Raw genomic sequence first — 22,580 nt, 5'->3', positions numbered from 1 at the left:
CCGCCCCTTGCGCCAGCTCACGCCCGTGACGCAAGCGCCGGGCGCGCCGTCTCCGTCCTCGCGCTCGCCTTTTCGGAGGCGTACGGGAGAACCGTGTCGCCCACCCTATGACGCGGAAACCAGCTCTATAAGGATCTGGAGACGGAAAGGTTGGAGGACGAAATCACCGGCCCAGTATTTTGGGAACTGGACAGAGTAAGTTGGAAGTAAACTGTAGATCGTGTCGCTCAGGTTGAGTGAGGCTTCAAGTCTTCTAAGTCCTTTGTCACGCGCTCCATTCTATCATCTGTCGGCCCTTTCACTTCGTCCCCTCCCACAAGCCCATCGGTTTGCTCGTCCTGTTCCTCTGCGCACGCGCAAAGGTCCTTCAGCGGCCCTTGTAGTTCCAGTTTTCGGAGATTGGGGGCGCATATCGTCCGGCTTTAGGAGATCGGGGGCCCGCCCGGTATTGGGCAGCGTACTTGGGAAAGGACTGGTGTCGACGGGGGGCCGTAGCCAGAGGTGAAATCGCCGGGCCTCGTAGATGTGAGCGTTGGCGGCCAAACGATAGCGAGTGTGAGCACTTAAGTTTTTAAAGTTAAGTCACTTTCTTATTTTCGGGATTCTAGTTTTTGTCATCAGAGAATCGAAAAATCCAGTTACGGAAGGGAGCTAACAAATTATAAATGTCAGTGGAGTGTACTGAATGCGTTAATAAATGTGCTTGAGGGAAAATAGATGAGGAGGCAATAAATTAGGGGAGACGTGGTGGTGGAAAGCTGGAGAGAGTAAGATGCCATTTAACGTGGGCCTTGAAAATTGAATAGGAGTTTATAAGGCAAGTAAAGACAAGACTAATTGAAAGAACAGGCACGGTGTTCTGGTACCGTTGAATGGTCAGCCATGGTAGAACAATGACTTAACGTTTTTGACACCGTTTCCTCTAAAAATGGTAAAGGCTATGGATGAGCATCCTAGGAAGATGCATGCACGTCAAGACATTTTACGTATGATTTTGCTGGGAAATTGTGGAACACCTTGAAATGGCCAAGAAAAAAGATACTGGATGTCTTCTCTAGCTGGCTCTTCCAGGTTCTCTCTTTCATTATCATTGAGCTATTTTACATTTGTGTTAGTTGTAGGAAACGATTATAATGGAACTTAAGTCTTGTAGTTAATCAATTTTGTAGTTATGGCCCTAACCAGTTTTGCATCTATTAACAAATTCATTTCAGTGTTCCTGATTGCTTAGATCTTTTAATTCTCCTTTGAACTAGTTTTTTAATAGAATATTTTAAAATTTATTATTTATTTACTCTATTTTAAGTAGACCCCATGCCCAATATGGGCCTTGAACTCTCAACCCCGGGATTGAGTCGCGTGTTCTACTGACTGAGCCAGCCAAGTGTCCCCTCCAGAACTAGTTCTTTTGTTTTGTTTTTTTTTTTAAGATTTTATTTATTCATGAGAGACACGGTGAGAGAGGAAGAGACAGAGGGAGCAGGCTCCTTGCCGGGAGCCGAATGCGGGACTCCACCCCCAGACCCTGGATCACACCCTGAGCCAAAGGCAGAAGGCAGATGCTGAACCGTTGAGCCACCTAGGTGTCCCCTGAACTAGTTTTTTAACACTTAACTAATTCCTTGATTAATTTCACTAAAATAAAATATTTGATACGTATTCATTTTATGTTAATTTATATTTAAATTCCTTTGTTTAAAATTTCTCTTTTGGGGCACCTGGGTGGCTCAGCGGTTGAGCGTTTGCCTTTGGCTCAGGTGGTAACACCGGGTTCCTCAGAATGAGTCCCGGGTCGGTCTCCCCACAGGGAGTCTGCTTCTTCCTCTGCCTCTCTCTGTGTTTCTCATGAATAAATACATAAAATCTAAAATAATAATAATAATAAAATTTATCTTTCATCAATTTCACAGAATTCATAGGAATGTTTGAAACTCACCCAAAATTCCATAGACTTTAGGTTAAGAATATCTGGGTCAGAATACAGAATGTATCATGACAGGCTGTAAGAGGTTCTACTAAAAGGTGGGCAGTGTAAGGGAGTCAGACTTACCAGAGCTTGTTCACTTAACTGAGCATGTTTACCCAGCTGATTTTGGCCAATTCACTTAATTTTTAAGCCTCTGTAAAAAAGAATTTGAAAGGAACCACCTAATTGTGATTGTGAGGATTTAAAACAATATTTAAAGTAACTGGAATTGTTACACAGTACCTTTATTGTTTGTGTAAAAGCCCCTGTTTAGAAGCCAATTTGATGTCACTGATTCATCAACAATTTTTTAAACTTACATATTCTAAGAAGGTACTAAGGAATTTTTAATGTTGAAAAGTTTTAACATTAAAATTAAAAATTAGATCTGTGTTTTAGACAAGTTACACAGCTTATGAGGAGGATGAATGACTTCTAGAACGGTTTATAAATTGTTCCCATATTGTAGTGATACTCTTTGTGGAAAATATTGGAGGGAAATAAAAACCATTCCAGAAGTTAAATCGGTAGGACTTGGTGACAGATTGGTAAATGATAAAATAACGATAATGTTACATTTTGTCAAGTACGTGAGAAGGTAGACTCAGAGGATCAAGACTCACGAAAGTACTGCTATGTGACTTCTTGATTTTCATAGCCATTGCATTGGGAAGTGAAATTATACCATATCTTGTTACTTCTTGTATCTTTCTCTTATGTATGAAAATATATTTGATTATCTACAGGATATGTTTCTTAAGATCACAAATTACAGACAAATGTTAGGCACACTAGGCAAGAGTTTTAGAACTTAGTTTTTCAAGTCACGAAAGTAAACCTTAGAGGTCTCTGAGATGAGAGTGATGGAGAAAATCTGGTTTCGGGAAAAATTTGGACTTTCTGCATTTCTACAGTTCTGTCCACTATTTCCTTAGATAGTGGTTCTGACAAAAGGAATTGGAGAGCTGATAGTCTGTCCTTTACAATTTGGAGTTTTTGCAAAAGAGAAGGTTAGCATTGAATCCTCCTGTATTGATCATTTATAGCTTCTGTTTGTATTTTATTTATAATCCTACCCTTTTTTTTTAAGCCTGCCCCCTTTCAAAAGAACTTGAAATGCTAAACACTTTGTAATAGGAGGTCCTTTTAAATATAGTATTTAAGAAATGGTTGGATTGTGATTAAGCTTAAGTCTCTGCCTTTGTAGTTTTTGCATTCTAGTGGGGTAGACAGACAATAAAATTGTAATTCCAGGTAGCAACAAGAGGATACAAGGAAATAAAGTGGTAGGGTGCCTGGGTGGCTGCCTTTGGGTTGGGTTGTGGTCTCAGGGTCCTGGGATGGCCCCTGCCCTTATCAATGGGACTCCCTGCTTCCCCCTTGCTTGTGCTGTCTCTCATATTCTCTATCTCTAAATAAATAAAATCTTTTTTTTAAAGGATACAAAATTGTGGCAGATGGAATGGATAGGGTTAGGATTGGCAGAACAGAAATGTTTTTAGATTGAGTGAAAGGCCTCTTTGAGAAAGTGACATTTATAGAGACCTGAATGAACAGTGAAGTAATCCCTCCAGATGTGGGGAGGAGGGTGAAGAGAACAGCAAGAGCAAAGGACTTGGGGTGGGAATGGCCTTAGCATGTTTAAGGAATGGTATGTCATAGTTGGAGTGAGCCTGTTGGAAAGAATTGTAAGAAATGTAGTTAGATATCCCCAGGCCAGATCAAATAGTGCCAGGCAGGCCACAGTAAGGGCTTTGGATTTCGAGTATGATAAACCTTTGGAGGATTTTGTCCCAGAGATTGGCATGCTCTGATTTACATATTTAAATGATTGTTTTGGTTACTATCTGGAGAATTGATGGTAATTGATGAAAATGGAAGATAATGATTGATTGGAGAATTGATAATGGAAGAGTAGAAGCAAACACAAGTTACAGTGTTCTTGGAGGAGAGTAGGCAAGACATGATAGTGTGGACCAGGTGGTTGTGAAAATAGAAAGTATTCTTATTTAGGATATATTTTATAAAGTTAGAGCTAACATAAATGCTCCTAGATTTGTTGTGGCATATTAGGAAAAGAATTTCAGAATTTTACTCTCAGCAGTGTTATGATCAGTGTCTTCTGAGTTGGGAATACATGGCAAAAAAAATAGGTTTGAGTTGGGTTTTTGTTATTCTACATAAGAGAAACTCTTAAGATAAATAAGTGGAGATGTCAAATGAGCAATTGAGTGATGGAATGGGGGGCAGCAAATGGGAGAAGTCAGCTCTAGAAAATACAGATTTGTGAAACATCAGCATGGAGCTAAAAAGCTTAAAGCCAGAGACCCTCAGAAAGGATATGTGTGGAGATAAGATGGAAACCCAGGACTGAATAGCAAGTAAAGATAGAGCTAACTAGGATGGTCCAGTAAAGGAGATTAAGAAAACTCTCCTAGAAGCCAAATGAAGAAAAGGTTTTCAAGGAAGTTTAACTGCAGATGCCCCTGAGGGGTTCCAGTAGTCCATGGAGATCACGGGTTTCAATTCACTAGAATGGTGGAAAGAGAAGCCTGACAGAATGGGTTTAAGGGAGAATTTGGGTGAAAAATGGGATTACTCAGCACTAAATGACACTTGATTGGTTTTAACACTGGGATGGGAAAGGTCCCTTGGAAAAGAAAAACCCGCTTCTATAGCTTACCAGTTAAGTTCCGCTTCTAAACAGAAAAACAGTTAAGGGGCATCTGGCTGGCTCAGCCAGTAGAGCGTGGGAGTCTTGACCTGAGGGTTGTAAATTCAAGCCACATTTTGGATAAATTGCTGAAAAATAAGTTCTTTAAAAAAAATTTTTTTAAATAATCAGGAATAAATTATTTACTTGGAGTTTGAGATGGAGAATGTCTGAATCCCTTAATCTTACACTTTGACAGTTTGGATTAAAAGTGTAAAAGTTAAAGTGTAGTTTGGTGTAATACAGACATACTATATAGGAAGATAATCTGGCCCTGCAGTAAAAGTGCATCAAAAAGTAAAGCTAGGATTCAGAGGTAAAACAAGGAAAATGAAAAGTGACAATTAAGAGACTGAAGATGGGTCAAATGAAAATTTCCTTAACTGATTGCTAGGTGTTACCCCAAAGTTTGTCCTCTGCCAGCTGACAGTCTCTTAAGCTTTCGGACAATTAAAGGCTAATAATTATCTGAAAGTCTTCCTATATAAATTTACCTTTTTTCAATGAACAGGAATGGAAACTGAAGGTGGAAATCAAGAAAAGGCAATGGAAGAATGCACTGAAAAGAAAAAAGAAGTAGAAAAAAAGAAACGGTCACGAGTTAAACAAGTGCTGGCAGATATTGCTAAGCAAGTGGACTTCTGGTTTGGAGATGCAAATCTACACAAAGATAGATTTCTTCGAGAGCAAATAGAAAAGTCCAGAGACGGATGTAGGTTTATTTTACTGTACAACAAATGTTAACAATGTAGTATATATATTATGGTACACCACATATTATATACAGGATTAACTTTTATTTTCCCACGTAAAACCCTCATAAAGGACACGAATTTCCTTAAAGGACTTAGTGTAGGATGCAACAAATTCAGACCAAGATTTCAGTTACTTTGATAACATCCTAGTTTTTGTGGTGGAGCTCCTGGCAACTCAGGTAGACTCTTGACATCAGGGTCAATTTGAGCATTACTTTGGGCCTAGAAGTCCAGGGTTTTTCTTATGTGCTTACAGGTTTAATTCCTATGGGTTTTATGCATAAAGGCATTTTATTTACTCCAAAACCAAAACTTAGTTTAGGAGTGTGATTAATATTTTATCCAGAAGTCCTGGCTTGTTACTTTATTATATTCTGTAATGTATTAACTTTTGTATTTCTATTAGATGTTGATATATCACTTCTCGTGTCTTTCAACAAAATGAAAAAATTGACCACAGATGGAAAATTAATAGCCAGAGCACTAAAAAGCTCCTCTGTTGTAGAGGTAAGAATTGTTACACAATTTATTTTATCACATAATTATTAGTTTATTAACCTCATGTACCCATTTAAAAGCTGGACTTGGAAGGCACCAGAATCCGGAGGAAAAAGCCCCTGGGGGAACGACCAAAGGATGAGGATGAACGGACAGTGTATGTGGTAAGCCATTTTAAAAAAAAGCTCAGAGATAGTGATCACAGACAAAATTGACAGAAACACTTTAATATTACTAGTAAAAATTTATTAACCTTGAGGACTTGTAAAAATTTATTAACCTTGAGGACTTTACTATTGCTTCTAATTTATTGTAGGAATTACTTCCCAAAAATGTTAATCACAGCTGGATTGAAAGAGTATTTGGGAAATGTGGCAATGTTGTTTATATAAGCATACCACATTATAAATCTACTGGAGATCCAAAGGGATTTGCCTTTGTGGAATTTGAAACAAAAGAACAAGCAGCAAAAGCTATTGAGGTAGGTCCAGAACCTAAAAGGAAAAGCAAAAAAATTAGCGAGTACTTTTAGTGACAATTTAATTGGTTTTTAATTTATTGATTTTTCAGTTTCTCAACAACCCACCAGAAGAAGCACCAAGAAAACCTGGTGTATTTCCTAAGACAGTAAAAAATAAGCCCATTCCTGTCCTTAGAGTATCAGGTAATTTAATTCAATATTAATACTTAAGCATATGTAGTTGAAGGAAAATGAAAACTAATGATAGCATCGTTACAGAAGAAAAGAAAAAGAAGAAGAAGAAGAAAGGCCGAATGAAGAAGGAAGACAGTATCCAGACCAAAGAGTTAAATACGGACACAGATAAGGAGAGTGTTGCTAAAATGAAAAGATCGAGGACCACGTCTGAGGGATCAGAGGTAGAAATAACTGAACCCCAAAAGCCGCCCTCAAAGAAAAAGAAAAAACGGGAAAGACAAGAAGTATCCAGCCTACCTATAGTTAGAACAGGAAAGAGAAAGAGAAGTATTTCTGAAGAAGCAGAATCCCCAACTCCCAGGTCAAAAGTAAAGAAAGTGACTCAGAAAGACATTAAAAAAGAAGATTTAGAAGTTTCCAAAGAAAACAAAGGTATCAACAACATTTATCTTGAGCTTGTATAATCAAAGTTTTCTTAAACTTATGTCTTTCCTTTCTGGCATTTAAGATTTAGAAGTCTCTACTGAAGAGGAAAAGGATACTGGAGATGTGAAAGATGGATCCCTTTTAAAAGCAAAAAGGAAGCATAAGAAAAAACACAAAGAGAGGCACAAGATGGGAGAAGAAGTTATACCATTAAGAGTCCTTTCAAAGTAGGTAGACAATAGAGTTCTGGTGTAGATGGACACCCTCCATCACCATTGCTAAAGTGCAATTCCAATTTGTATTGAACAGAGTTGCATATTAGCAACAGTCATGGCATGTAGCCAAGATCTGCATAAATTATGGGATTAGGATGACTGAGGATTAAAAAGGAAACCACCACACTAAAACATGGAAGCACTTATTTTTATCATGTCACAGCAAGTGCCTCCATGTTAAAGTAGAGGGCGTTCCTTATAGACTCAAAAAAATACAGCGTAAGTATACCAGACAGGTAGTTCGGTGAGGCAGTCTTAAATATTTATAAACTTCTAAAATGTAAAAGTAAGACTTACCATCACTAAAACATGGAAGCACTTACTTTTTGAGTTTCAAAGCAAGTACATCCACGTTTAAGTGGTGGGGAGCCCAGTCTTGGAAAAACGTAAATTGTGAAGATTCTTTAACCTGTAAAGTAAGCTTAGAAATTAAGTCGTGTCCACTTGGAGACACCTCCACTGAAACATGGAAGCACTTACTTTTGTTTTACACAGCAGGTACCCCCATGTTAAAGCAAAGGGGAATCCCTCGGGGCTCTAAAATTAACAAACTTGCCATATTACATTCGGAGGAATAATTTGGGTTCACTTCTACTAAAACATGGAAGCACTTACTATTTTGAAAGTCAAAGAAAGTACTTCCATGTTAAAGTTAAAGGGAGTCCAATCCACTTGAGGGGTGGAAGGCAAGTTAAAAGAAAAAAAAATTCCATACCTTTGGGAAGAAAGATTTTCTTAATTTTCCCCGAATAGTACTCTCCCAGCGTTTTGTCTTCCCCTTGAAGGTTAAAAGGCAAGGACTTCGGGCACTTGTATTTATACTATTCTTAACTGCTGAATTCCTTTTGCCTTTTTATCTCTGAGAATCATTACAAGAGGTTTTTGTTATTCTAATGTATCAGCTCTCAGGGAATGTACGATCCTGGGTGGGTCTGGATACTTTTTTTTTTTTTTTTTGAAGTATACAGATGTCAATAATAACAGCTAAGACCATTACCACAAGATATCCTCCTCTTTAAAAAAAAAAAAAAAAATCCCCTATCTGCTAGTTTGATGGCATAGATTAGAGTAACAATGAGTGCTCCTGTGGAGCCTGGAGAGGCATTGTGTTTCTATCTGGAGGACCTCTAGCTGTTTGAAGAAACATCTACATGTTAAATGTATGTAAATAAATAAATTGCTTCCATGGGGTGTTTTTTTCTTCTTAGAAATTCCTTTTGATTCGGGTAAATAATAAAGGATGTTATCTCCCAAATTGGAAGCAGTTTAACTAATAATCTTTAAATTATAATCTGCAATTATTCTCCCAGAGATGACTAATTGTCACTAGTTAATTAATTCAAAATTTTTATTTTCATAAATAAAAATATTTGAAACATACTCAAGAATTGAATTGCAAAATTTAAAACATTTAATCTAAATGTTAGGTCAGGGGAAACTTCCCTTTTCATATTTCCTGGATCGCTTAGAACTCTAGAAGTAATTTGAATGTGTGTGTTTAAAGAAGGAAAAGTTAGGAGCGCTTACAAGATACTGAATGTATGTATTTAGATATTTACTTTTGCTCATCTGTGTTCACTATTTCAAAAGTGCATTCTTTTCATTGCAGGAGCGAATGGATGGATTTGAAAAAAGAGTATTTAGCACTGCAAAAGGCCAGCATGGCTTCCTTAAAAAAAACGATATCCCAAATGAAATCAGAGTCAAAAATGGAAACAAATGGAGTACCTACTACATCTGAAATAAAAACTGAAAAAAGTAAACAGCACTATGATAGTTTTTGTAGCATTACATAATTAAATTTTCATTCTTCATCAGATTTAGTAATGAGTGCCTAGTTTATGAATTAAGCAAGTTTTGTAGTAACAAAAATTGTAATTTCTCATCCGTAACTTATCCTAATATATTAAGATATTATTTTGAATTCTTAAAAGTTGAAAGTATAATTTTTTCACATTTTAATCATGTTTATAGAATCTTTTTACTTATTTTGTGTCTATTAAGTTCAGTACTTTTTTATTTGATTAAGGGAAAGGGTCGGGGTTTGTTTTTTTAAGGTTTTACAAATGTTTTTCTAACAACACTTTGCAATTAGAGTGGTATAAGTTACGGTATTTTATTTCATGGTAATCTGCAATAAGCAGGACAGGCAACATAACTTACTAAATTATTTTACAGTTAATTTAAAATTAAGTTTGAATTAATTATTTAAATCAGCTTAAGTCTTCATTGTTATTCTAAAATGGGCCTACTATGTTAACTTATTAAGTGTAAGAGGCTTATTTCTGGCCTTTCCTTTTCAAATCAACAGCAAACAGTGAAGAGTGTTGTTCCCAGGAAAAGGTTAATGCAGCGGGACCACAGTTTGTGAGTGGCGTGATTGTGAAGATCATTAGCACTGAGCCTCTACCTGGCAGGAAACAAGTCAGGGTAATGCTTTTGTGTGTCAGGGGTAGTTGTTAACTCTTTCCTCTTTAAAATTTCCCTGTATGAAAATGTTTTGCATTATAGAAAACCAAGCAAATCAAATTAGAATTTATTCCTCTGTGGAAAAATACTTGTATGATTTGATTCCACAATAATTATTGTGTTTGATTTGAAGCAAAATCTGAAGTCTAAAATTGTACACTAGATCAGACTTGAGTACAGTTTAAACATCCTTTTATAGAACTGTACTTTTTTCTTATTTTTCAAGGTGCCCTTAATGGTTGTTGTGTAGTTGAATGACGAAGGCTTACTGTGGTCATTATAACTTAAAAGAATAAAAGTGGTAAAATATTGTTATAATATGCCTTATTTAGACTTTATCTGTTTTCAGAGAAAATGGGTTTTAGAAAATACTTTCTGTCAAAACTTTAATCAGCATTAGAGTTCTCTGAAATTATTTTGAACTTTTAATCATCTACTGTTGTAGATTTTTGAAGCAAGCTAGAGAGTTTGTGTTTTTATTAGAGCTCTTAGCTTTCAGTACATTCCTAAACGATTTTGTGACTTAAAGAAAGTCAGAACTAGAACTATTTTGATATAAAAGGGATCAATTGCATTTTTTTATCTTAATATAAACTTTTTGTATGTTAATCCTTTTGGAAATTGAAATTTTTTTCCTGGTAGAAATGCAAGATTTTTTTTGGAGAAAAGAGCTTTTGTTAAATTTTATTTTAAATGTTTTTGTTATTTTCAGTTTGTGTTGGATAGTTACAAAAATGAGAAACTGTTAAAATCTTTTGTGAAAAGCCACAAAAGTTTTGTATTGGTGTGCAAATAGTTTTACAGTTTACAAACATCTACTTTACAATCATTTTTTATTTACAATTTTATTTTCTCTAACAGCCTTTTGTACCGAAACAATAATATTTCTTTCTCAGTGGCATATTCCTGTGTAAAATGTCATATGGTATGGCAAATATATTTAAAATTGTTATACTGACATTCATGTTTTGGTTTTGCATAGACTCCTATCATTCATGTTTCTTAACTTGCATAAATCTTGTAAACACTCATTACCTGAAACCCTGCTTCTATTCTATAAAATATCACTAACACGTAAATTTCGATTCTTAAATATTGATAAGGCATTTAGTTAGTGCTGCCTGACTTGCCCCTGTGATTACCAGGTTAGTTTGTAATTTTAAGAAGGCTTTTAATTCAGGAGATTTGCCTAACATTATAATGTATATATATCATAAATATCTTTTGATTGTAGTAATCGAATCGATTATAAAACTTAATACTACCATTTAACATTCAGATTTCATCAGCTTGCTATCAATTAATGGTTTGCTTTATGTCTAAATTTAGTACAAAACTTCATACTACCATTTAACATTCAGATTTCATCAGCTTGCTATCAATTAATGGTTTGCTTTATGTCTAAATTTAGTACTTAAGTATGTAGAGAAATGGGAAGAATTAAGTATATTTTGAGATAGGCAGTATGCTAAAAGTAGGGATGAGTTAAAATTTAGTCCTTGGCTTCACAGATTTTTACTGCTTAATCATTATTAAAATCTAATAAGCTTTCCTTATTTTATGATGAAATAATATTTTCACGTATTGCTCAGTTTTTTCTGTATTTCAGACTTTAAAAAAACCCAACTGCTAAAAGTAACCTAAATTCCTTGTGGCTTGAAATTTGGGTCAAAATGAAAGGAAGCCAGTTGAGTAAAATACCTTTTCTTAGGTTGGGAATCTCGAGTAATTTCTTTAGCTTTCTGAATGGAAGTTGATGAATGAAGAATTATGTTAACATTCCTGCATAATTGCATTGTTTACACCTCAGAACTTGCTGGGGAAAAAATGATTAGGAATGCAGGAATCTTGTTAATTTGCCCTCACAGCAGGCATTATAGGTTAAACTTTTCCTTGCTGGGTGACCACAACTTGTTCAGAGGAGATTGTTTAAGCCTGTCATCAGAACATGTGAGCTATAGTGAGATATTCCCATAGATCTACTCGAGAACCTAGGATTTTTGTAGAATCCCAAGAAACGTTTTTTCCATTCGTGAGTTTGAAAAAGCTGAATGTCTTTTACATACATTTTAAGTCATAAGTGATTTTGTACAAGTGAATGAAAACACTGTGCCCACCAATCCATTGTGAGTGGATAATTTTTAATTTTATTCACTATTGTAACTACAGCACCTTAGTACCTTCTTGATTTGGGGGTTGGGAGAAATTTTTGTACATTATGTTCTACAAATCTATTGTCCTTGTGCAGTGTTCCCATTCTAATTAATATTTTAGGATTGTGCTTAATTAAAAGAGTTACAAATAGAGTTCAAGTTTGTTCAAGTCCATTTTTAAGAGTATTTGTGTAGTTTTAGGAGTGCCTAGCTGGCTCAGTCCATGGAGTGTATGACTCTTGATCTCAGGGTTTTGAGTTTGAGCCCCAGGTCTGGTGTAGAGATTACTTAAAAATAAATCTTTAAAAGAATATATTTGTGTATATTTTAGAAGAAATGTTTAATGTAGGAAAGTTACTCGTTTCAAACTGTATGTGGCTTATTTGTATACTACATTTTGACAAAACCATGTGAATAATTTAGAATTCTCATGAAACATTTTTATTATTTATTTCAATTTTTTCTGAATTCTAATGCAGGATACTTTGGCAGCAATCTCAGAAGTTGTTTATGTTGATTTGCTAGAAGGAGACACAGAGTGCCATGCTAGATTTAAAACTCCTGAAGATGCTCAAGCAGTAATAAATGCATGTACAGAAATTAAAAAGAAATACTGCTGGAAACTGGAGATCCTTTCTGGTAAAAATTCACAAAATAATCTTTTTAAATTCTTGTTTAGGGGTGATTCTATTAGATTTTCTGAGTTTGGCTAGTGAAACCAGTTTTCTTTTCATATTCTAATATACAAAAAGTAGTATTAAGTGCCATCAGACAACTATAGTTTTATTATTGAAATGAAATTAATGCCTTGAATATGTTTCTTCATATGTATCAGTGATCATCGTTTTTGTTTTTAAGGTGACCATGAGCAGAGGTATTGGCAGAAGATATTGGTAGATAGGCAAGCCAAACTTAATCAGCCTCGTGAAAAGAAAAGAGGCACTGAGAAGGTAATTCATTTTTTGGTTTTTGTTGTCGTCCTTATTGTTCTATAGCCTAAATTCAACATTTAGATAAATATTTTCTGAAAGTTAATAATATGCAGACACAACAAAGACTTAGTAGATTGCGACAGAACATTTGTTTTTCTGGATTTTAACATACATGAAATCTATGAAATTAGAATTATTTTCCCCGTAAGGGTACACAATTTAGAGTTTTCTTGTTTTCCATTCTTTTATTGTAACTAGTTGTGGCAATTTAATCAGTATTGATTTCTAGCTGCTGTGTTTTGTGGTTTGGTAGTAAATGATTATTTAAAGATTGTCTTATTGGTAAAACCCAATGTATTTAAAGAGTGTAGTTTTTAAAGATATGAGCCTCCCCAGATAAGATTGGGAGGCTTTATGCATAATAGTTGCTACAGCAAAGATAAGCTTTATTCCTTTTTCTCTAGAATACTCAACAGGTGAAACAAACAAGCGTAAATTAAACAACTTAAAGCAAGATTCTCAGTAATTTTGTTTTAAATAACAATAATTTATCATGCTTACTGTTGCTTGTGAGCTGTCACGTTTGTTCTATTAAAACAAATTACATGTAAAGATTAGTACATGCTTAGGACTAATTAGGGCACATAAAAACTAATACTATTATTAAAATTTTAAAATGTGTCTGTTATAAAATATAAATCTGAAAACTTATATGTTCTTCTATGATTGGTTAGCACTTAAAATCACACTTCCTGTATCCTATTTTTATTGCTTCAGGGGTTCTATTTGTACAGTTCTCTTTTTTTTGTTTTTATCAAATAAAAATCAAGTGTTTTTTCATCAACCTTGCATTGCTTAGGATTCACTGGAATTTGAGATTGAGGGAAGATTTCCTACTGATCTTTATTAATTCTGTTTGCATGAGTACAGACTTAATTTGCTGAGATGTAGGAAGGCTACCTTCCTCCCTAAAGACTTTTTCAAGTCTATGAGGTGTTCATTTTAAAGCCTGCCTGAGATTATTTAAATGTTAAAAAATTGTTGATCCGGAACTCATAACTAAAATGAAATCATTTTAAAAAAAAAAATAAATAAATAAAAAATAAAATGAAATCATTTTGGTAAATAATAGTTATCCTTCTGATTGATGTGAAGTTTCATGTAAGTTATATATGTTTTTAAAAGTAGGAATTAAGCATTTTGTTTCCAGAAAGGGCTGACCTCAGTAAACTAAATTTAAGGCAAGGAAGTAAGCACTGACTAGGGAGTTTTATAAATTCATTTGGAACACAATGCATAGCTCTATTATTGAGTTGGAACGTTTTTTCCTGATCTCATTTATCTGTTGCACCACCAAGCATTTTCTTAGCATGATTTTTTTTTTTTAAGATTTTATTTATTTATTCATTGGGGGGAGGGAGGGGCAGAGACAAAGGCAGAGGGAGAAGCAGGCTCCATGCAGGGAGCCTGACTTGGGACTTTAGCCCGGGTCTCCAGTATCAGGCCCTGGGCTGAAGGTGGCGCTAAACCACTGAGCCACCCGGGCTGCCCTCTTAGCATGATTTGTAAACAATAGAGGATCCTAGCTGGACCTAGGAACTGTGATAGTTGGCTCCTGTCACAAAATGAACATAAGGTGCCACACAAAGTGGGTATTATACAGGCTTTTCAGAGAAGACAGTAATTAGTATGTCAGTCTACTTTTTTGATAATCATTAAATTAATATTTTCTGAGTGCTTCTTTGTGTTGACCACTGTTCTAGGAACTGGACATAGAGCCATGAGTAACAAAATTCCCTGTTTTCATGAAGTTTATAGATGAACAGTTTAGGTCAGGTGATGACAAGTACTATGTAGAAAAATCAGATTAAAGGATATCATGAGATAGCTTTAAGTCAAGTGAGGTTGTCTGGGAAGTACTCTGTGAAAGTGACATTAGGAAAGTCAGCACACCAGCAGGAGAGTTTAAAATGCACAGCTTTCAAGGCAGAGGCAACAAAAAGTACAGAAGCCTTGACGGGAAAGAGGCTGTTACAGTTAGAATACTGGGAGTAAGTACCTTAGTAACAGAAGTTCAATGTTATTAGCAGCCAAAAGTATAACATTGGCACTTTTTTCATATGACACCTCAACCTTTCCACGGTAGTATTGTATTACTTGGCCAGTAATTGAATAAAGAAAAGCATTGATAATAAATCTTGGTTTTTGATTTTCACCTTATGAGGCAGGAGACTGGGGATTTTCCTAAGCCTCAGTTTATACGGAATTAAAAGAGGAATAGGTGAAGGAAAATGTTATTTTCTATTTTTGGTATTTTTACATATAAAAATCAAGTGTGAGGCGGCAATCCCTGGGTGGCTCAGCAGTTTGGCACCTGCCTTCAGCCCAGGGCGTGATCCAGGAGTCCTAGGATCCAGTCCCACATTGGGCTCCCCACAGGGAGCCTGCTTCTCCCTCTGCCTGTGTCTCTGTCTCTGTCTTTGTGTGTGTGTGTGTATATGTCTCTCATGAATAAATAAATAAATAATTTTTTTTAAATCAAGTGTGGGTAAGACCTCCCACAAAAGATTGGTAAGATGAGGGAAATCTCTATCAGAAAGGGTCTCCTCTTGCTACACCAAGCCTTTGTAGTCTTCCCTATCACTTTGAGCACTTGGTAAGAGTAGATAACAGCTACTGGAGACAGAGTTTGTCTTTTCTCATTTGTCATTAGCTTTTAAAACATATTTGAAATGTTTTTTATCACCATGGTCTTTTCTCTACAAATTACTGGTATTTGGATATTCAGCAAGTAAAGACAGAATTCACAAAATTTGTGAACAGTTATAAATATTTATATTTTTGACTCACCTCACTGATGAAAAAGCTTTTAGTTTAATCTTAAAGTGAATTCCTAGGAAAACAACAAATACAGGGTACCCCTATTTTCATTTCCAAAGTAACCAAACCTTTACTTCCATAGATGCAAGCCTTAATTCTGGCTTTGCTGAAGTCCGAAGACCTTTGAAATGACACTGGTCAATGTGGTCCTCACTGTGGCCATCCATTATTGTTTTCTGTCATAAACAGATCATTTGGTAACCTGGGCAACTTTTGAATTTTTTTTTCTTTAAATACATGTATTTTTAACTCTTCCAGCCAGTCTGTTGACTGACTCACTCTCTAGATTTTGAGTAAACTTTTAATGTTTTACTAAACATTTTAAGAAACTAAAAAATAAATCAAGTGACTTCCTGCCAAAGCCACAGTCACCAGACACCTCAAAGAAACTCTAGTGAATACTTTATTAGAATCTGTATTTTTAAGAGAATAAGATTTTTATTTCTTCCAAGGATATATAATTAAAAATTTTACATCAAGAAATCTTTTCAGCAGCCCCAGTGGCTCAGTGGTTTAGCGCCACCTTCAGCCTAGGGTGTGATTCGGGAGACCCAGGATCGAATCCCGTGTCAGGCTTCCTGCATGGAGCCTGCTTCTCCCTCTGCCTCTCTCTCTCTCTCTCTCTCTCTCTCTCTCTCTCTCTGTGTGTGTGTGTCTGTGTGTCTCATGAATAAATAAATAAAATCTTAAAAAAAAAACTTTTAGAATATTTTGACATCGAAATATTGATGTCTGCTTTCTACATTTCATTTGCCGCCTTTAAAAATATTAAAGGGGCATGTGACTGGCTCAATCAGTGTAGTGTGTTGTGTGACTCTTGATCTCAGTCATGAGTTTCGAGCCCCATGTTCAGTGAATAGATTAATTAAAAGTAAGGTCTTTTTTAAAAATTTTTTAAAGTTAAAGTCTTTATGTAAGGCTATAATAAATAATAATAAGTACTCTTAAAAGCAAATCCTTAATTGGAATATTCTAATTTTCAAATTTGTAAGCAAATGTTTGTGTAGCACTCAGCCCAAAATAAAATGTCTCATTCAAATAATGAATTCTCATTTATTATGTATTTACAAAGGACTGAGTATCCTTTAAGAAACATATTGGTAATTAATACTGAATCCCAAGGGAATATGAGACAACTAACAAATAATGGGTCCCAAACCCTCCTAAAAGGTTAAAAATTGCCAACATGGATTGGCTATCTTTAATTGAAAAAATATTAGTAATGTGGTACTATAGTGGGAGTGTTTTAGTAATTCTAAAGATTTAATTTAATATCTATTATATTTAATAAACCATAAACCTAAATAGTTCTCCCTCTAATTGATTTGGACTAAGCAGATAGATACTTAAATGACTGAGCCACCCAGGCACCCCCCACCTTTCCAAAAAAATTGTATTCAAACTGATAGTTTTGAAGTTTTTTTACTCTTAATTATCTTTTTGTTTTAGGTGTCCAATATATTCTAATTTCTAAATTTCTTTCTCCATAGTTAATCACCAAAGCTGAAAAGATAAGACTTGCGAAGACTCAACAAGCAAGTAAACATATTAGATTTTCTGAATATGATTGAAAAACAATTTTGCTTCACCTCTTAAGATTTCACTGGTTACTTGAACTTTTCTTAGGAAATACATTTTATTTTATAGTAATAAATAATGTTTTTCTGAAACCTCTGTTAATTAGAAGAAATACTTTTGTTCCTTGTAAGACTTTCTTGAGACAAGTACATGTATACCACAGCTTTTCATTAAAAATTCTATTTGCTGAAATTACCTTACACAAATCAACCCCAAAGTGATTTAGTAAATGTTTTCAACATTATCATTAATTTTGTTGTTTTTATATTACAAAAACAATATTTGCAAAAATAATACTATATAGTAGAAAAAAATGTTTGACATTGGATTCACTGTACTTATTTTGTAATTTGCTCTTTGCTTTTCAAATGTCTAGGATATCTTTTCATGTTGATTTATACAGAGACATATGTGTGATATTTCATTCTGTTTCTTGCACTTTGCTTACCTGAGCTTCCACTAAATGGGCCATATGAACTGTTCCCAATTAAAATGTTAAACTTTAAAAGTATTGAGTTTGTTTCTCATAAATGAAATTAAACATTTTATTTTGTCTAAAATAACATATACCAGATGCTGTGAACATGGGGAGGGAAAAAATCTAAAAATCAGCCATAAGCAAAAATGTGTATTTTATTCAGGAAAATTTCAGACCTGGAGTATTTAAGGTCTTCTCAGAACTGAACCCACAGGGCCTATTCATTAATGGCATCTTAATCCCATATCAGAATATCAAAAATGTACTCTGGACAGCCATGGGGTTTATTCCCTTAGGCTATAAACTATATGCAGTTCCATCAGCTTTGTCCAAAATTGGGTGCACTTTTGATTTGGTGCCCTTTCTATGTATTAGGAAAGACTTACAGTCAGGAAACTACTTTCAGGAGCCAGGGATTTGAGGAGATTGGCTACCTCACTGTTGGGGTGACAACTGCCACATTGCTCATAGTAGTAAGAAAGAGCAGACAACTACAAGTTCAACAGAAGCATGGTTATATAAACTACAGTACATCACTACCATGAGATGCAACAACAATCACTAGAAGGTAAGTTTCGTGGAAATAGGGATACAGTCTTGTTCACTTTTTTTTTTTTTTTAAGATTTTAATTATTTGACAGCACAAGGAGTGGGCAGCAGCAGATGCAGAGGGAGAAGCAGACTCCCTGCTGAACAGGGAACCCAACTGGGCTGAATCCCAGGACTCCAGAACCAAGATGTGAGCCAAAGGAGGCACTTAACCAACTGAGCTACTCAGGTGCCTCTTGAATAACAATATCAAAATGCTTATAGCTCTCCAAAAGATGTAGCTGATGCCAGGAAAACAAAAAGCTATTTTATGTCTTGAGCCCATTTGATATGTTTGGTTAACTTCTGATTGTGTAGATCTGATTTTGGCTCAGATCATAATCTCAGGGTCATGTGATCAAGCACCTGCATCAGTATCAAGAGTCTGCTTGAGTTTCTCCCTCTTGCACTCATGTTCTCTTTCTCAAATAAATCTTTTTTTAAAAAAATTGTCAAGGGTACCTTGCTGTCTCAATTGGTTGAACATGTGACTCTAGATCTGAGGGTTGTGAGTTTTAAGCTCCATGTTGGGCATACAGCTTTAAAAAAACTATCATGATTTAAGGGGTTTTTTTCCCCCCTATGCTTGAAGAACTTTTCTTGGAATTACTTTTAAAAAGAACCATTCAAACATATACCTGCCTAGTGTGTATTTTAAATAAAGTGATTTATACAAAAATTGGATGGATGTATTAAAATTAATCTTGATATCCTTGGCTTAACTAGTAAATTCATTATTCAGCTGATTAGATTTTGAACCCAGTGGATATGGTCAAATAATAATGTATATCCTAAAATAATAATGTGTATCTTACAGTACTTAAGTATTATAAAATCCATTATTTCTGTTGCAATATAAATAGCCCAAAAATTAAGGTGTGCAAGAAATACAACTTTATTTTCTTAAAATTCAGGTTAATCTCTATTTCAAGCCTCATATCCCACAAAATTCTTAATCAATTTAGGGTTTTCTCCCTTTTTCTTAAAGTTGAATCAGTATTCTGGATGCTTATGCAATACCAAGTGGGAGGGGCACCCATTTGTCTCAGTCATATTATCTGAGTAGGCCACCATCCCAGTTTGTTCCAAGTCATTCGTTTACTCCAGGTTTATAGGTATCCCTGTTCCTCCCACATACTTAGCCCGGTAGGTCTCATGCTACTTCTCAGGCATGCACAAGACTCAAAAATAAGCAGAGAGCTTTTGTACTGTGCTATACTTGCCCAGTTCATGAAATAAACAGTGATTGTTGACTGACTTCACCATTGGAGTAAGGATAGGTCAGTATGGGACTCAGCAGCATATTTATACAATAAGTATGCCAGAGAAGAAAAATAAACAGAAAAAAGAATAAAGCTTAAGAGCAAGTGAGAAATTGTATTATTTACTCGTTTTTTAAGGAGGCTGTGCACCCAATAGGAGTTTAAACTCCTGACCCTGAGATCAAGAGTCACATGCTTTACTAACTGAGACAGTCAGGCGCCTTTGCCCTGCTTATTTACTATTCTTTGGTTGCAAGAAATAGAAACTAACTGCACTAGATTAAGCAAAGGAAAAGATTAAATATGTGGGAGACTTGTGAAATCTGAGGAAGTAGATGAATAATAAAGCTCATGAAGTACAGGAGACCAGGCAGCTATGGATTTCCTGACAGGAGTTTTTAGAGAGGCTACTTCAAATTACTGTAAGTTGACTCAGCAACTGTTCTTTAGGCTCATGGACACTAAGTTTAAAATTCCAGTTCCCTGATTAGGAGACAGTGATGATCAAGCTTGAATCAGGTGCATTCTTACATTAACCAATTAGAAGTAGATACTCTAATACATTAAAACTACAGGTTTGATAATTCGTTCTTAACGAAGGCAAAGGTTGTTAGCTGACCTTTGTTACCACCAAACCTACTAATTCTTTTACATCACTAGAATTTAAAAGACAGCATATGTAAAGATACTAAAGTAGGAACTTGCCTGGTGTGTTTGGGACAGTGAAAAAATCTTACCAGCTGAAGAAAGTTGGTACAAAGAAAATGGGACAAGATAAAGAGTGAGAAAGATTGCTAAGGATCGGTATAGAAATTTTTTGAATGTCATATTCAGGGATTTGCCCTGTAGCAACTATAGATTTTAAACAAGGGAAAGAAAAAAAAATAAATAAGGGAAAGATAAAGTATAGGTCTCAAAAAACGAGCATCAATATGTCGACTACTGGAAGGGAAAAAGGAAGAAACAGGTATCAGTGAATCAAGGTTAAAGCTACTAAAATACTTCAGTCTTGAAGAAATGGGAGTTCAGTGAAAATAACATTTTGTGAATGCAGGTCTGGGTCACCAGAAGAACTGACAATCCTTGGTGACTGATCAGATAAAAGTGTTGGTGGAGGGGTACCTTGGTACTTCAGTCTGTTGAGCATCTGCCTTCAGCTTCCTGGGATCAAGCCCAACATCTGGCTCCCTGCTCAGCGGGTGTGCGCATGCTTGCTCTCTCTCTTGCTTGTGTGTACCCTCTCTCCCTCCCTCCCTCTCTCTCTCTCCTCTCTCTCTCTCTCTCTCTCTGTCAGATATCTTAAAAAAATGGTAGGAATGAAAGAGCCAAAGCTATCTAGGAGGTTTTAGGCTAGGTGACCAAACACATCAGTTGATTTAAAAAAAAAAAGAAGAATGAGAGTTGATTTTCAGGAGGTGGGCTGGTGGTGTAAAGTTATTGTAAGCTTTTTAATATGTGTTAATTTGGGGGTGGAGTTCTACATGAAAAAGTCCAACAAATTGTTTGACAATTATAGAAACTATAATCAGATAATAGCAGAGGCCAAATACAAGGACATGGGTTTCCCCCAAATAACTGCTATTGAAGCTGTGATGAAAGAGCAGTCGTCTCGGAGTATAGGTTTATGTGGGGGTTTTTTGTTTTTTAAAGATTTTATTTACTCATGAGAGCCGCAGAGAGAGAGGCGGAGACACAGGCAGAGGGAGAAGCAGGCTCCATGTAGGGAGCCCCACGTGGGACTCAATCCCGGGACTCCAGGATCACACCCTGGACTGAAGGCAGGCACTAAACCACTGAGCCACACAGGCTGCCCAGGTTTATATATTAGTCATCTAGTCATTTATATATGCAAAAGCACAGCTAAAATTCAATAAAAGTAACCTAAGCATTTTATGTTGCATAAAGCACCTGAAGTAGTAAAACATGTAATAGAGAACTGGGGGTGCCTGGGTGGCTTGGTCGGTTAAGTTTCTGACTCTGGCTCAGGTCATGATCTCAGGGTCCTGGGATTGAGCACTGTGTCGAGCCCTGGGCACAGTGGGAATTCTGCTTATCCTTCTCCCTCTACCTCTGTCCCTCTCCTCGAGCTTTTTTTAAAATAATCTTAAAAAAGAAAAAAGGGCAGCCCTGGTGGCGCAGTGGTTTGGTGCCGCCTGCAGCCTGGGGTGTGATCCTGGAGATTGAGTCCCACATCGGGCTCCCTGCATGGAGCCTGCTTCTCCCTCTCCCTCTGCCTGTGTCTCTGCCTCTCTCTGTCTATGAATAAATAAATAAAATCTTTAAAAAAAAAAAAAAAGAGTGGTGAATGGTTCTAAAATAAAAAACAAAAAAACTGCTTTGAAGTTTGTAAAGCGCAATGAAATTTTACAAAAGGAACACCTGGATAAACCCCCAACTGAAGAAACATAAGCACCCTGAGCCTCTCTTCCAGTCACCCTCCCTCCACAAATGGAGAAGGCTTAACAGCATAGGTTACTTTCAACTGATTTTGTACTTTATATAAATAGAATCAAATGTTTAAATGTTCTTTTGTGTCATTGGTTTGCTCTTTCCAAGAAAACTTCTAAATCCTCAAAAAGAAACCAGTTCTTTACATCAGCATACATTTATACAGTTGTGAATGCTCTGCAAAGGTTAAGATTGAAGTGGAGGAACAATGTTAAAAGTCACTAATAATAGATGACGAGCCCGTCTGAGTACATATATTAATGTGTCTAATTTTAAAAAGCATGTATCAAATGTGTGCTGTTACATTCATTAAACACATTTTAGGGGTGCCTGGGTGGCTCAGTTGGTTAAGCACTTGCCTTTAGGCTCTGGTCATGATCCCAGGTTCCTGGGATGGAGCCCTGAGACAGGCTCTGTGCACAGTGAAGAATCTGCTTCTCCCTCTGCCCCTCCCCCTACTTATTCTCTGTCAAATTTTAAAATCTTTAAAAAAATTTTTTA

General features: G+C 35.8%; 1 protein-coding gene and 5 non-coding genes across 9 annotated transcripts; 1 reads left to right on the top strand and 5 right to left on the bottom strand.

Moving 5' to 3' along the window:
- The first annotated feature begins 16 nt into the window (after positions 1-16).
- On the top strand, positions 17-17,806 carry LARP7 (La ribonucleoprotein 7, transcriptional regulator). 4 transcript variants are annotated; one of them, XM_038581867.1, is made up of 13 exons: positions 17-195; positions 5,191-5,391; positions 5,841-5,941; positions 6,013-6,096; positions 6,249-6,413; positions 6,503-6,596; positions 6,675-7,022; positions 7,099-7,243; positions 8,901-9,049; positions 9,603-9,721; positions 12,393-12,552; positions 12,772-12,863; positions 17,216-17,495. In XM_038581867.1, exons 2-13 carry the CDS (start codon positions 5,193-5,195, stop codon positions 17,294-17,296), a joined length of 1,737 nt encoding a protein of 578 aa, XP_038437795.1. In that variant the 5' UTR covers positions 17-195; positions 5,191-5,192; the 3' UTR covers positions 17,297-17,495. The 4 variants fall into 4 exon arrangements, with proteins under 4 accessions (XP_038437795.1, XP_038437792.1, XP_038437794.1 ...); XM_038581864.1 differs by having other exon boundaries at positions 18-195; positions 6,672-7,022; positions 17,216-17,806; XM_038581866.1 differs by lacking the exon at positions 17-195 and adding an exon at positions 369-555 and having other exon boundaries at positions 6,672-7,022.
- MIR367 (microRNA mir-367) lies at positions 7,283-7,350 on the bottom strand. The gene has a single exon (NR_049447.1). It is a non-coding gene; the product is annotated as a microRNA mir-367 (primary transcript).
- Positions 7,411-7,480, bottom strand: MIR302D (microRNA mir-302d). The gene has a single exon (NR_049446.1). It is a non-coding gene; the product is annotated as a microRNA mir-302d (primary transcript).
- On the bottom strand, positions 7,588-7,656 carry MIR302A (microRNA mir-302a). Its single transcript, NR_049443.1, has one exon. It is a non-coding gene; the product is annotated as a microRNA mir-302a (primary transcript).
- On the bottom strand, positions 7,745-7,812 carry MIR302C (microRNA mir-302c). The gene has a single exon (NR_049445.1). It is a non-coding gene; the product is annotated as a microRNA mir-302c (primary transcript).
- Positions 7,879-7,953, bottom strand: MIR302B (microRNA mir-302b). Its single transcript, NR_049444.1, has one exon. It is a non-coding gene; the product is annotated as a microRNA mir-302b (primary transcript).
- Positions 17,807-22,580: the final 4,774 nt, after the last annotated feature.

This window comes from Canis lupus, chromosome 32, assembly GCF_011100685.1.
Source record: "Canis lupus familiaris isolate Mischka breed German Shepherd chromosome 32, alternate assembly UU_Cfam_GSD_1.0, whole genome shotgun sequence".
NCBI classification, from domain to species: domain Eukaryota; kingdom Metazoa; phylum Chordata; class Mammalia; order Carnivora; family Canidae; genus Canis; species Canis lupus.
Note: the sequence above shows the minus strand (reverse complement) of the source record. Positions and strands in the feature narration are given on the sequence as shown.